Here is a 14531-nt window from a genome sequence, read left to right as displayed (position 1 = left end):
AAGAAATAAGAGGAAGGACAGAAGCGAGTGCCTGAGGATCATGGATAATAATGGAAGAGTTGTGGAGGAAATGCATGAGCTCAAAAAGATTTGGAAGGAGTACTTTGAAGATCTGTTGAATGCTGCCAAGCGGGTAACTAACAGCGATGGAGAGCCTAAGGCAGCAGACGATGATAATAGTGGGGAAATTGATGATCTAACTTGGAATGAAGTGGAAGAAGCCATAAAGAGGATGAAAGGGGGCAAGGCACCAGGTTGGGACGAAGTCACAGTGGATATGATACGAGCAGCAGGAGAAGTAGGAACCCAGTGGCTATACAGAGTGCTGAGGGTGGTGTGGAAGGAGAACAGAATTCCTGAGGATTGGAAGAAAGGAATTATAGTCCCGATCTTCAAGAAAGGGGATAAAAGGAGATGTGAGAACTACAGAGGAATCACCCTGCTATGCCACTGTGGAAAAATCTATGAAAAGATCCTGGAGAAGAGAATAAGAAGCAGTATTGAAAGTAGACTGCAAGAGGAGCAGTATGGTTTCAGACCGGGAAGATCAGCAACGGACCTCGTATTTGCGGTAAGGCAACTGCAGGAAAGGCACTATGAGTACGGGAAGGACTTAATCATGGCCTTTTTAGATATTGAGAAGGCGTATGACAGTATCTGTAGGGACAAGCTCTGGGATGTGCTGAACGCAAAAGGGATAGATGAAGAGATAACACGAAAAGTCAGAAAAATGTATGAGGGAAGTGAGAGTTGTGTGAAAGTGGGGAGGGAATGTACTGCATGGTTCAAGCTGGAAAATGGGCTGCGACAGGGAAGTGCACTTTCGCCTTTATTGTTTATTATTGTTATGGATGAAATCCTACAGCAAGTGTCAGATGCAATTGGAGATCATAAAATGAAAGCAGTGCTTTTTGCCGATGACCTGATGTTATGGGGAAATTGCGAGAAGGAGGTGCAAGAGCAGTTAGATGGATGGGAGGCAACGGCAGCACAATATGGAATGCATTTCTCTGCAAAGAAAAGTAAAATAATTGTCACAACAAGGAAGACGAATAGGCCAAATGTGGATATAACTTGTGGAGGGGAAAAACTACAAGTGGTAGAGAACTTCAAGTACCTGGGAAGCGTGATTGAAAGTAAGGGGGGAAACGCAATGGAAATAAATGAAAGGTGCAGAAAAGCAGGGCAGTTCTACAAATGCATTAGGGGGCTTATTTGGAGCAAGGAGGTGCCACAGAAATCCAAGGGAATTATATACCGAACCTACTTTGTCCCCATATTGGCATACGGAAGTGAGACATGGGTAATGCACAAAAGCGACAAAAGTAGAATACAGGCTAGCGAAATGAAGTTCCAGAGGAGCAGGTTGGGTGTAACAAGACGAGACAGATTGCGAAATGAGTATGTGAGGGAAAGACTAAAGGAGGAACCAGTACAGGACAGGATAGAAAAATCAAGACTGCAGTGGTATGGACACATGAAGAGAATGGATGAGGGAAGAATTCCTAAGAGGATGTTTGATCTGCAACTGGAGGGGAAGAGGCCCAGAGGAAGACCAAGAGATAGATGGGTGAAGGGAGTGAAGGAATGTGTGACGAGAAGAGGAGAGAACTGGACGAAGGTGGAAGAGGGGGAATGGTGGAAAGACAGAACACGATGGAGAGGCTTGTGTTCCCGACAGACCCAGCCAGTGGCTGGAAACTGTCCAAGATGATGATGATGATTAAACCTACTCCTGCATTACCCCTATTTGATTTTGTATTTATAACCCTGTAATCACCTGACCAAAAGTCTTGTTCCTCCTGCCACCGAACTTCACTAATTCCCACTATATCTAACTTTAACCTATCCATCTCCCTCTTTAAATTTTCTAACCTACCTGCCCGATTAAGGGATCTGACATTCCACGCTCCGATCCGTAGAACGCCAGTTTTCTTTCTCCTGGTGTACTAGGAGTGTATAATTTATATTTACTCCACAATGTAGAGAGATGTGACTCTCCTTTCATCCTTAAAAACATTTTTGGTATGATGGCTGCATTTTGTGTACAGTAACATAGCATTGAAAGCCCATTGAAGTAAAGCAACCAAATTTTCACTGATAGCTCTCCAAATTCAGTGCTGTAGGTTTCTTAAGCTCAGAACATCACTAAAGGCAAATTGTGATGTGAGACTATAATGTGTGAAATGGCTAAAATGGCTCTGAGCACTTTGGGACTTAACTTCTGAGGTCATCAGTCCCCTAAAACTTAGAACTACTTAAACCTAACTAACCTAAGGACATCACACACATCCATGCCCAAGGCAGGATTCGAACCTGCGACCGTAGCGGTTGCGCAGTTCCAGACTGAAGCGCCTAGAACCGCTCGGCCACCACGGCCGGCTAAGATGTGAAGGAATCAAAAGTTTTCAACCAAATAGTTTGTTTATGATCACTTTATAAAGACTGTGATCTGATAATGTTCCTTTCGATATTTTTGTACAGCAAGTAACGTATGTACCAAAGTACTAACTTCAGCAATAGATATAGTTTTTCTGACAGGGCTCTGTTGCTCATGCGAGCAGAACAGGCAACACAAGAAGCACGTGGAGCTTAAGAAACAGCTGTAATTGTTTGATGCCTGGTCCCTACCACTTGATTCACTGAAACATTAATCACAAAGTATTTTTAGTCGGAGTATAGTAGTTTGATGTTTAAAATTAGTCATGGAATGGGTTTGCCACTCATTGTTAGTGCATAATAGTGCAGCAGTTTAGGTCTAATAAATTGGAGTATATCATGAATCAGAAACTGACGAAAATGCAGTATCATCAACTGTGAGGATGCAGTTTTTCCATTTTTTATTTTTCCCTTTTTTGTATTATTGTATTTTTTTAATTATTATTTTATGTTTTCCATTTGAAGCATGCCCCAGTTTAAAAGTCTTTTATACCAGACACATTTAACCTGTATTTACAAAGCATCATCATTGCTCATCTATAAACATAATACACATTATATACATTTTACTGTTTTGGTGGTTGTAGATTAAAAAGTCCATTCTTTATCAGTTGGCCTAAAATTTATTTACAACATTTATTGTTCTTTTTTTGTATGTTGCTGCAGTAGACAAGTTTTTCCTTTCATTGCTAACAGGGGTTGAAGTGTAAGAAATTTGGTTACATTTTCACCCTTTCTAGATGTAGTGTTCACAGTGAGGTACCTCTTCATAGCAACAGAAGTTGCTCTATATTGCGCTTATGATATGCATCCCCAACTTGGCCAATGTAAATTCATCTCTCATTGTCTACATTACTCTCTACTATTTTTATGGGGTGTGGTACCACTGTTTTTGAAGAATCAGTTTGGTTGCACGTGATCTTGTGGCCTCAAAACTCTGTACATGTATATCACCTTGCCATGTGCATTTCTTATTTCCTCCATAGTCTCTTCTCTCATGATACCATTCTTTCTTGCCTTGAGCACGTTTCCTGCACTACATGTCATATTTCTTAAAAATTATAGTTTTCATTCATGATTTCGGTGTCCGTCAATTTTCATGGAAGTAAACCAATGGGGAGAGGTTGTGTGTTGTGATCTTCATATTGAATTATAATTTGGCAAGAAAGCATTAAGTTTGCTGGACCATAAAATACAAGAACTGCCTAGATACCCTTGCACATTGAAGCACTCTCTCTGGGACAGGGATGTGTGCCAGCCCTGGACTGTATCCGCCCATTGGTTTAACTAACAGCAAGGGTCGGTACGCCGGCCAGATTGCGTGTGGTTTTCAGGCAGATTCCTACATGTGACTAGGTGACTGTCAGGCAGGGACTCCAGTACTGCATCAGTTACACGATTCAAAAAACGGGGTGGTGGTGGCAGGGCATCTACCCTCCCCTTAATCAAAGGTGCAGAAAAACAAGGCTGTAATATGTAATGTAAGACTTGTAATACAAACCTCTTTAAGCCCAAAAATGGCTATATTCATTCTTTCCAGCAATCAAAACAGTGCTGCACGTTGGTTTCTGTGGGGCTCTGTGGATTTTCCACTGTCTCTACCTTTCGGCAGAGTTAAAGAACACGTCTGCATATAGCACTTGTCTTGTGCCACGGAGTTTATGATGAGAACTATCCTCCATAAAGAAACAGCCAAGGTCAAGAAAAGGGGAAAACTAATAATTCCGTAGTATGTGTTCAAATTTGTTCCTTTTGTGTGTCTGCAGGTGGTGAGTCAGCGAGGTTCGCACTTGGATGAGTAATTGCTCTGTCTTCGCAGCTTTTCATAACAGCATTTTGGCAAAGACAGATAACACTAACAGTGAACTCTTGTAGGCAGTGATGTAAATGTTGTTGGTTTTCATGTCCTTTTGATGAACATTGAATAAGAAGGACTGCTGTGATGGTTTAAAATCTTTATTCAAAGACACAGCTGGTCATGTCTTTGAATGAAGATTTTTAAACAGTCACAGCCGTCCTTAGACAACATGGAATATTTCAACTGTGAATGCCCTACATATACAAAGTATTATGTTTTTGATTAATGTTATAATCAATGTCATTATTTGTGACAGTTTCAAAGTAGCATGAACTTCTTTTCAGCGTGGTGATGAGACAAGACGAATTTTGCACTTATGGTATGACACTTGGCCAGATCATGCAACCCCCTCTAGTGCTCAGGCACTGGTTGCTATGGCAAGTGAGGTTGCCGAGTATCGCCAAGTCGGCTCAGGAGATCCTCCTGTCGTGGTACACTGCAGTGCAGGAATTGGCCGCACTGGATGCTTCATTGCAGTTGCCGTTGGCATGGCACAACTGCTGCACAATGATAATGTTGACATCCTGGGTATCGTGTGCCAGATGCGATACGACAGGTAAGAGATCAGATTGCTGTATAAAATTGTATAAGAAAGAAAATTTAAATCATTTGATCTCAGCATGTTACTTCCTGGCATAGACAAATATTGCGAGACACCAGCCTCCCTTCTTCTTCTCCCCCCCCCCTAAAAGCAGGTGCCCATGTGCCGCCCCCCCCTAGTCTGCTTATCTTTCTTTCTTTCTCATTCTTTTTTTCCAAAAGCCACACAACAGTGCTAGACACTCACAGTGCTTGTTAACTCTTCAATACTTCCTTTATCACAGTTGTTTATTTTCACTTGTTTATACTGAGATGTTTCAGCACGGTATGTGTTATTAGACCATACATGTATTTTTAACATTTGAACCATCTGATAACTTTTCCTCTCTTTTTTAGGGGTGGTATGATACAGACTGCAGAACAATACGAGTTTGTACACAGGGCTTTGTGCCTGTTTGAGGGATCTCTCCCTGACCAGTCTGGCGAATGACAGACAGCTTTTACTCTTCTCCACATTCAAGAGTAATTGCAGTGTATAATGCAAGAGAAAGTGATAGTGTGTTGGCTGAAACTATTCGTGTCTTCATGCGTAAGTCACAGCTTTATGGCAGATGTAAAGTGCATCAGTTGTGTGGAAATTCGAAAAGAAGTTTCATCTGCTTTTGATAATTTTATTTATTTATATAAAGTGAAGTTTTCAACTATCTGTGCTGCAAAGCATTTTAAGTGTGATGACTCAGTAGCAGATGAAACTATTTTTATGAATGAATGTCTCTTCTAAAGAAGACTAATTTTTTTCTTTTAGTTCGAGACAAGGCTATTGACCAATAGCCTGAGACTGAGAAATCTGTTGCTTCTTGATCTGTCGCGAGAGTCTCATAACTGCAACAGGCAATGCACCTGGTACTTAAATTCTGAGTAACTGTACATTTTGTAAAGAAAAATGTATAATTATCAGACTTTGAGAGCGATGATCTGAATGTAAATATTATGTACAGTTGTTATGAGTGATGCACTTGTGATCTTTGTTCAAGCTATGTATGGTGCTTGTTTCTCAAGCTTTCTGTGACTGTTCTTGAAGGACATTTTAGACTTCAATTGTGCTTCTGGCATGCATACTAGGGCAGAGAATGTACAAAGTGAAAACATTTGATTGTCACTGTCACTGTTACCTGTTAAGTGCTGTCAGTATTGACAGTTATTCCTATTACGTATGATTCTAGTCACTTGCCCAAAGTTTTGTGTATTGCCAGTAACAGTTGCCTTTGAACATTAAGTTTTGAAGCAGAGGTGGCATGTTTTGTGAGATGACCATTCTGTTTCATATTTTCATGCAGAAATTTGCTACACATTGTGTTTCCACTGCTCGTAACCTGTATAAATGTGAGCCACATGTTTTTATACGTACTATGTTAATATTGTGAAATTCTGAGCAGTTGTTTGTTTGTCTGCTATCTAATGCTTTCATAATTGAGCTTCACTGATATTTATGGATCCATTGTGCAATGAGTGATGATATCAACAAATAAAATTGGCTGTTTATGCAAAATATCAAATACTTTTGTATGTTAACTTGCAGTGTTGCTTGTGCAAAGCTCATGTTTTCATTGAGCGAGCATACAAGCTTCACATCAGAACAACAGTCGCCTTTCATTTGGGCAGTAAAACAAAACTGAGAACAACTTGTTTCACACAAAATGTTTTGTAAATCATTGTTATCCCAGGTATGTGTCTACATTGATTGCAATGCTACTGAATAAATATGATATGTCTGTAGAGTTTGAATCTGTATTTACTGACATTTTTTTGGGTGCAAAAAAGAAAAGAAAAGAAATGTATCACAGTTTACAATTATCAGCACCTATAATAAGTTTGCAGTGTTGATGGAGAAATGCTTGAAAGGACAGCCCATAAATTAAACCATCGAACAAGGTTTTATAACCATTTCCTCACTGTAAAATTGATAGATAAAAATGTTTCACAGGAAACTCCCATTGTCACAAATTATTTCGTGTGTAATTCTTGTGAATGTAATTTGTGGCTCCAACTCCTTGCAATTTTAAAAACAATTAAAGATATGAAAAATCAAATATGATACACACAGCCTCATTTTTTTTAGGATTGTCTTGAATTTCATGACCTCCTGTGCCAAACTTGTAATGATGGTGGCACCAAAATTATTTAGAGCACATGGATTATTTAGTTATCTGCCATTTTGTGAGACATTGAGACACTTGCCATCATAGTAGAAACATTCTGGAAGAATATTGTTGGAGGCAGAGTACAAACAAACAATTGCTATATTTAATTAAATCCACATGCTTTAGGGAATTTTGTATGATATTGTCATAACTTTTTAAAACTTGGAAGTCAATTTCAGGTTTCTTAAATTATTGTTGAAAAGTCTCAACTCTGTGCAAAACTAGCCTATTCCCAAAAATTTGTTATCCTGTCTTCAGTAATTGCAGCAATGGTCTCATAATTTTTTCATGTGGCTTACATTCTTATTTAGGTGGGAGTTCCTACAAAGCTTGCCATGCAAGTGTGTGAGAAACTGTTTTCATTATTTCTTGACTTTGATGCATACTTGTACGTTGGAATTCGGAACTTTAATGTAAGGATCATTTACAAGCAAAATGAAACTGTTGTGCAAGGGTTGTAAATGAACAGTTGTGGAAGCATTGCAGAACATGTTGGTTTTTATTCAGCTATGTGTCATTATTTTATAGTTCCTTTATTTTGGGTGTGTATTACTATATTCTACAGACTCAAGTTTATTAACTTCAGACTTTGTGTATCATGAGCTACTGAGTCCCTTAAAATTGTAATAATTGCTTTTACCATGTTAATGATGAATGAAACATATTGCTTTAAAAGCATGATGTTATTGGAGACACTTGCTATCCTCTGCCCTATCAGCTGACCTAGCCAGCATGTTGGAAGGGGACCTACAGTCCAGTATGGAATATGAACTTTAGAGCAACATCGCATTTTTTTTATACACAAACCAGTGCTGTAGGGGTTCTTCCACAACTTCTAATTGTAAACCTAATTAATATAACTGGAGGAACGACAACTAATACTTTGCTGTAATGTTAAATTTGGTGAACTGAACTTAATAAGTTGGAGTATATTCAGAAGCTGAAAGTTTTTGAATTTATTTTCTGGTCTTTGTTGTTGATGATGTTTACGACTCTTTTTTTTTTTTTTTTGACACGTTTCCAGATATATCTAGCAGGCTAGTCAATAGTTGGTGTTATGGAAAGTGATATTTCAGAAGCAGAGGTATAAGCAAATAAAAAAAGAGAGTTCACTGAATTTATTCTTTAAGGTTCATCAGCAATGTAACTGAAAATTCATGTATAGAAATTAAATGGAAACCATACAGAGAGAATTAGTAGTTCAGTTATCAATAAAGTAATAGTTCAGCAAAGTATGGGAATAGTGGAAAAACCATTCTGAAAACCCAGGATTCGTTATTATTCCCTTCATTTTATTTCTTACATTTTGCATTCACATTGCTGTTGCCTCTGCCCCAGATGTCAGAGTTACTATTTTGTCACAGGTAGATAATCATTTGAAAGAATTTGTGATAAAGAAAGAGATGCAATTTGGTAAAATCATAAGCAGCTTCATCAGTTGGTGGTTGTCTGAAAGTGATATAAGTGCACTCATCAGTACAGTCACATGTACTTGTAGCTCAGTTACCTGTACAAGCCACATCATTGAAAAATGATTGGGTTTTGTGTGGGCTACATTGAATTGACTTTGATTACAACTGTTTCCATTTCCAACCCTGACAGTTTTCATGTGCTGTAGATCTATTCTGGGTTTGATACTTTGTGGACAGAGACTCACTATTATTTGTTTATATGCCCCGTTGTTGTGAAATCAGAAGCAGCATGTGGTTGTGAAAAGATTTTAAGTCATTAATATTTCTGAAATTTGTCATGTCTGTGTACAAATCAATAACAATAGACAATATTCATAAAATAATATTGTAATTTTCTGTGTTTGTTGTAATATTGTATTTTTATTATGATGATGTAATTCTCCTCCTACATGGATTGTATAATCCTTTCTTTCATTAGTGTGCCATTCAGATAAATTGGCTTACATCTTACAGTGATAAAGACATCTTTTGTGTGTCTGTACATTGCAAACACCTACATCTTGGATATCTTTGTACAGAGATTTCATATATGTTTGTGAAGTTAACTCCCATTGTTGAATAATTACTTGGCAGAGTACAATTGTTAACATTGAAATGAATAAGACTCATAATTTATTCTTGAGACAATATACCAAATTCTTTCTTCAGTCATTACTGTGTGTGTGAGGATCTTGCACATGTGGTTGATTTGTGTGTGTGTGTGTGTGTGTGTGTGTGTGTGTGTGTGTGTGTGTGTGTGTTTTGTTTGTGTTTGTGTTTTCTGTACTTATATATACATATCTCTTAAGGTTTAGTAAATAAATGCTGTATCAGTATTTATATTTTCCATGTGTATTCTGTGTTTGTTCTGTTTCACAATACTGTGGAGCAAAATTTGAGCATTTGTTGTTCCTGAAGTACTCTGAAGGCTTGAACAGCACAGATATCAAACTGTTCAGTTTCTTTTTCATTGATAATTTCTGATGTTTTGAATTTTACTAAGCCTGGTTACATTAGCAGATAGTTAAACATATGCGTCTAACTGTGTTAACACTGAACTGAACAACAGTCGATGGATAGTACAGGTTCCTACAACTGTGAAGGGATTGCAAAAACAATTTTTTAGCTTAGTGTGTGTAACTCTTGTTAGTTTTTCAGCTTCCCGTATGAATCGTTGTATAAAGTTATTGGTGTATTTCAACAGCAAGCATTTCGTGTGTAAGAAATTGTGTCACTAAGCTGATAGTTTTGTTTTTACTTGTGTTTTTGAATGTAGACATATTCTGATAGCATAAAGCTACAACTGTTCAGGGGTCAAGGTAAAGAATGTAACTTGCTTTTGGAGTATACCATATTTGTTTAAAATTGCAAGCACAGTACATGGCATGCTGAAATTCCTTTTTGGCGATGAAGTATGTACTGCGTGTCTCAGAGTAAATGTCATTACGAAACTTTGTGCATAAAAGTTGCACGTCTAATTTTTTTCAGACCCAACATCAATTCCTGCTTTGTTGTTCAAATTGTTCTGGCCTACTTGGTACTCACAGTACTGTATTTATTTTACCCTGAATGTTAATTGCAGGGAAAAAATAATGAAAGTTTATTTTAACTCATCATTCTGGTTAGATGTGCAGGCCAAATTCAGGAATCTGTGAGGTCATTATGGACAGACATTTATTGGAGTGTGGTATGTGTTTCAATAGAAAATAAAATCAAAAGAACAGTTGTGAATGTTTTCACAATTGTGTTGGCTACCTCCTTATGTAAATGGCTTAGCACATTGAATCATTATGAAATAAGAATGCCGACAAAGACATAATATGTTACATCTGTCAGTAAGCTTTGTTCCTCTGCTGTGAAAATGAAATATTATCTGAAAAATGACCGTAGTGTCATAAACGCATCATTGTGAAACTAAATGCTTTCATGTGTTTAATTAGAAGTGTGATAAATAGCAATCTTTATAGTAGCCTGCATTAATCTGGGTAAACTCATTACCTCTGTCAAGCATTTTTAATGCCTCTTTTAAGTCTATTTTCTCCACAACTTAAATCTTAAAACTGAAATATTCAGTAAATCATTATATTTGATACAGTTTTGTAAGAGACACATTTTTAAACATTTTTCATAAGATCTTACGTGGAACAAAACTGTGTTGAAAGTAAGAGAAAAAGTGGCATTATGTAAAAAAAAAAAAAAACTGACATGTGGTTACTTAAGCTGTAGAAAAAGTCTGACAGTTACTAGCATTGCAGCAAATCTAGTTGATTCAGTGCAAAGCCATTTTGTATAGTGTAGGGTAAATGTTGTATCATAGTAATTACTTCATAATGTATAAAGTGTATTTCTTTACAGTTTTGACCTTTTGACCTGAATTAAAATATTTTATCTGAATCCTATTTTTTATATTATAATGTTAAAATAAAACAAATCGTGTACATATTTGAGAAATTAAATTTGTCAAAAGCTCAGATATTTATGAAATATTTTTAAAATTATACTATGAGAGTTTAATGTCAATTTTCTCATTTTATCAATTGTTACTATAGTGCACAAATTTCTGTTCAGAGCAGGACTTGAGTTACACTGTTTTGGTGTATGAAGCAATCTCCTTGGTCATCAAAATTTCTCATGTATTTTAAAACAATTGTTTAAGTTCAGTTGCTTTTTAAATGTTCCTGTTGTCAGTTTAGGTTACTAGCAGTATTACATACAAAGTCTATACCCCTGAGATTGCAGATTTTTGTTTGGATAGCTTTAGATTTTGTTTTTAATTGTGGTATTGGAAGAGTTTTACTGTAACCAAAATTGTACATTAGTGTAAAATTGTGTAGATCACATAATGTGTACCTTCCCATAATTATCATTTAGCTGTAATTATAAATTATCAGAGCACTTATGTGCTCTGAGTTAAAGAACACCAATATATCATAAGGATACATATTTTGTGTCTGAATGTGAAATGTAAGTAGAACACCAATTAATTCATAAGGAACATTTACAGATATATATATACATATACATATATATGGATATAAATTCATGACAAATATACTGAAACTGCTAATTTCTATACTTCATAATTTGGATATACAGGTTAAAGATTGTAAAGCTGTGTTGAGTCTTCAGGGAAATATTTCAGAATTGTATAATGTACCGCACAGTGTAAATAAAGGCAATGTTGCTGAATTACAAGTACCTTAGAATAGAGTGTTTATTTCATTCACTATGGGCTCGTAGCCCTTCATTATCAAAATGCATATTCATTCAGTTTTTATGACTTAACACACAGCAAAGAATTCATAGAGGAATTTTCCAGACTTAGGATCAAAAAGAAATTGATTGTAATTTTATAGGTACTTTGCCAAATTTTCTCTAAAGCTTTAATGGCACTTGAAGACTGTCTGGAAGTCTGATCGAAAAAGTACAGGCACAGAGGACAGACTACACACACCATTTCCAAATGGGGCAAGTTCTGAACATCCATGAAGTGATAAATTTTGAACTACTTTAATTCTAATCAAATAATAGCTTATCCTGAGAAGGCTTTCATAAATATTTTAGCTGGAAAAGTTAATATTCGTGTGCAACAACATACACTTTCATTATGGTGATAATTTTCAGTATGCACATCTGGAAATGTATGTTCCTTTCCATTGTGCACATGCCTGCCAAATGTATGTAATTGAAAATTTCAGCTTATGCTAATGCAAATTGATGTACTGATTTTAAATATGAAGAAGTTATTTGTAAACTAATCACGAAATGTTCAGAAAATGCCTGTTTCTTTGTTGTACTGACTGGTATGCAAGTAGTTAAATAAGGAAATTTAGCAGACGTATGGAACGCTTCTAGACTGATAGTAGCCATAAAATTCATTTCTGCTTCTAAAAGTTTTTGGGTACTATTTCCCCCTCCGTGAACATCTGCAGTTAGTATCTGTGTAACATCAGCAATCATATTGACGTGCCATCTGAATTCAACCCACTTCTCTTAATGAAATTAGGAAAATAATAAATTCACTCAAAAGTAAACACTTAACATGGAATTGATCGCATTTCCCACAGAGTGCTAAAAGCTTGTTCCCAACAAATAAGTATGGTTCTCAGCCACATATGCAGCAGCTCATTGAAAAATGACATTTTTCCAGATAGACTGAAATAGGCTATTGTTAAACCATTGCATAAAAAAAGGGAAAAGGTCTGATACTAACAAATACCACCCAATCTCACCTCTGCCAGCTTTACCCAAAATTCTTGGAAAAGTAATGTATTCAAAAGTGGCATCACACTTTTGTAAAAATGAAGTACTAACAAAATGTCAGTTTGGTTTTCAGATAGGCATTTTCAACAGAAATAACCGAACATCACCCATTGGGAAATTTTGTGATCTCTCAAAGGCTTTTGATAGTGTGAATCATGAAATTCTTCTAGGTAAGCTTAAGTTAACATCGAGTATTGATTTAAGTGTCAGGAAGTAGTTTCTGAAAGTATTTGTATGGAGTGTAGCCATGTATGGAAGTGAAACATGGACGATAAATAGTTTAGACAAAAAGAGAATAGAAGCTTTCGAAATGTGGTGCTACAGAAGAATGCTGAAGATTAGATGGGTAGATCACACAACTAATGATGAGGTACTGAATAGAATTGGGGAGAAGAGGAGTTTGTGGCACAAATTGACTAGAAGAAGGGATCGGTTGGTAGGACATGTTCTGAGGCATCAAGGGATCACCAATTTAGTACTGGAGGGCAGCGTGGAGGGTAAAAATCGTAGAGGGAGACAGAGAGATGAATATACTAAGCAGATTCAGAAGGATGTAGGTTGCAGTGGGTACTGGGAGATGAAGAAGCTTGCACAGAATACCACAACAAGCTTAAGTATTGTAGTATCAGTAGGACCATGCACAAATGGTTTAATTCATATTTAACTGGAAGAATGCAGAAAGTTGAAATCAACAGTACAGATAGTCTGCAAAAGTCAGCAGTGTCCTCTAACTGGGGAGGTATCAAGAATGGTGTCCCACAGGGTTCAATCTTGGGTCCCTTATTGCTCTTAATATATATTAATGACTTGCAGCTCTGTATTCATGAAGATTCAAAGCTAGCTCTTTTTGTTGATGATACAAGTATAGTCACCACACCCAACAAGCAGGAATCGGCCAAGAAAATAAATAAATGTGTGACTAGGGCCTCCCATAGGGTAGATCATTCACTGGGTGCAAGTCTTTCGATTTGACACCGTTTTGCGATGGGGATGAAATAATGATTAGGACAACACAACACCCAGTCCCTGAATGGAGTAAATCTCTGACCCAGCCAGGAATTGAACCCGGGCCCTTAGGATTGACATTGTCACGCTGATCACTCAGCTACCGGGGGCGGAATTGTAAATAATGTCTTTCAGAAAATTATTAAGTGGTTCTCTGCAGATGAACTCTCACTTAATTTTGAGAAAACACAGCCTATGCAATTCTGTACAGTAAATGGCTTTAACACCACTAATAAATATAGACTATGAACAGAAGTCTGTTACTAAGGCAGAATATTCAAAATTTCTGGGTGTGTGCATTGATGAGAAATAGAATCGGAAGAAACACATTGATGATCTGCTGAAACGGTTAGGTTCAGCTACTTATGCTATTAGGGTTATTGCAAATTTTGGTGATAAACATATCAGTAAATCAGCCTACTATGCCTATTTTCATTCACTGCTTTCATGTGCCATCATATTTTGGGGCAATTCATCATTAAGAGAGAAAATATTCATTGCACAAAAGTGTGCAATCAGAATAACAGCTGGAGCCCACCCAACGTCACCATGCAGACACATATTTGAGAAACTCTGGATATTCACAATACCTTCGCAATACATATATTCACCTATGAAATTTTTGATTGATAACCCATTCCAGTTCAAAAGTAACAGCAAAGTGCATAGCTATAACACTAGAAGAAAGGATGATCTTCACTATTCTGGGTTAAATCTCACTTTGACACAGAAAAGGGTGAATTATTATGCTGCCACAAAAATCTCTGGTCATTT

The 14531-nt window shown here is 36.8% G+C and overlaps 1 protein-coding gene across 1 annotated transcript in view; it reads left to right on the top strand.

Moving 5' to 3' along the window:
- LOC126101367 (tyrosine-protein phosphatase non-receptor type 7-like) overlaps positions 1-11695 on the top strand; it is a 385674-nt gene extending 373979 nt beyond the window's left edge. The window contains exons 8-9 of the mRNA XM_049912035.1: positions 4582-4853; positions 5234-11695. Coding sequence (XP_049767992.1) covers positions 4582-4853; positions 5234-5327 — 366 coding nt within the window. The 3' untranslated portion in view covers positions 5328-11695. The remainder of the gene's footprint in view (positions 1-4581; positions 4854-5233) is intronic.
- The last annotated feature ends 2836 nt before the right edge of the window (positions 11696-14531 follow it).

Source organism: Schistocerca cancellata, chromosome 9 (genome assembly GCF_023864275.1).
Source record: "Schistocerca cancellata isolate TAMUIC-IGC-003103 chromosome 9, iqSchCanc2.1, whole genome shotgun sequence".
Classification (NCBI taxonomy): domain Eukaryota; kingdom Metazoa; phylum Arthropoda; class Insecta; order Orthoptera; family Acrididae; genus Schistocerca; species Schistocerca cancellata.
Note: the sequence above shows the minus strand (reverse complement) of the source record. Positions and strands in the feature narration are given on the sequence as shown.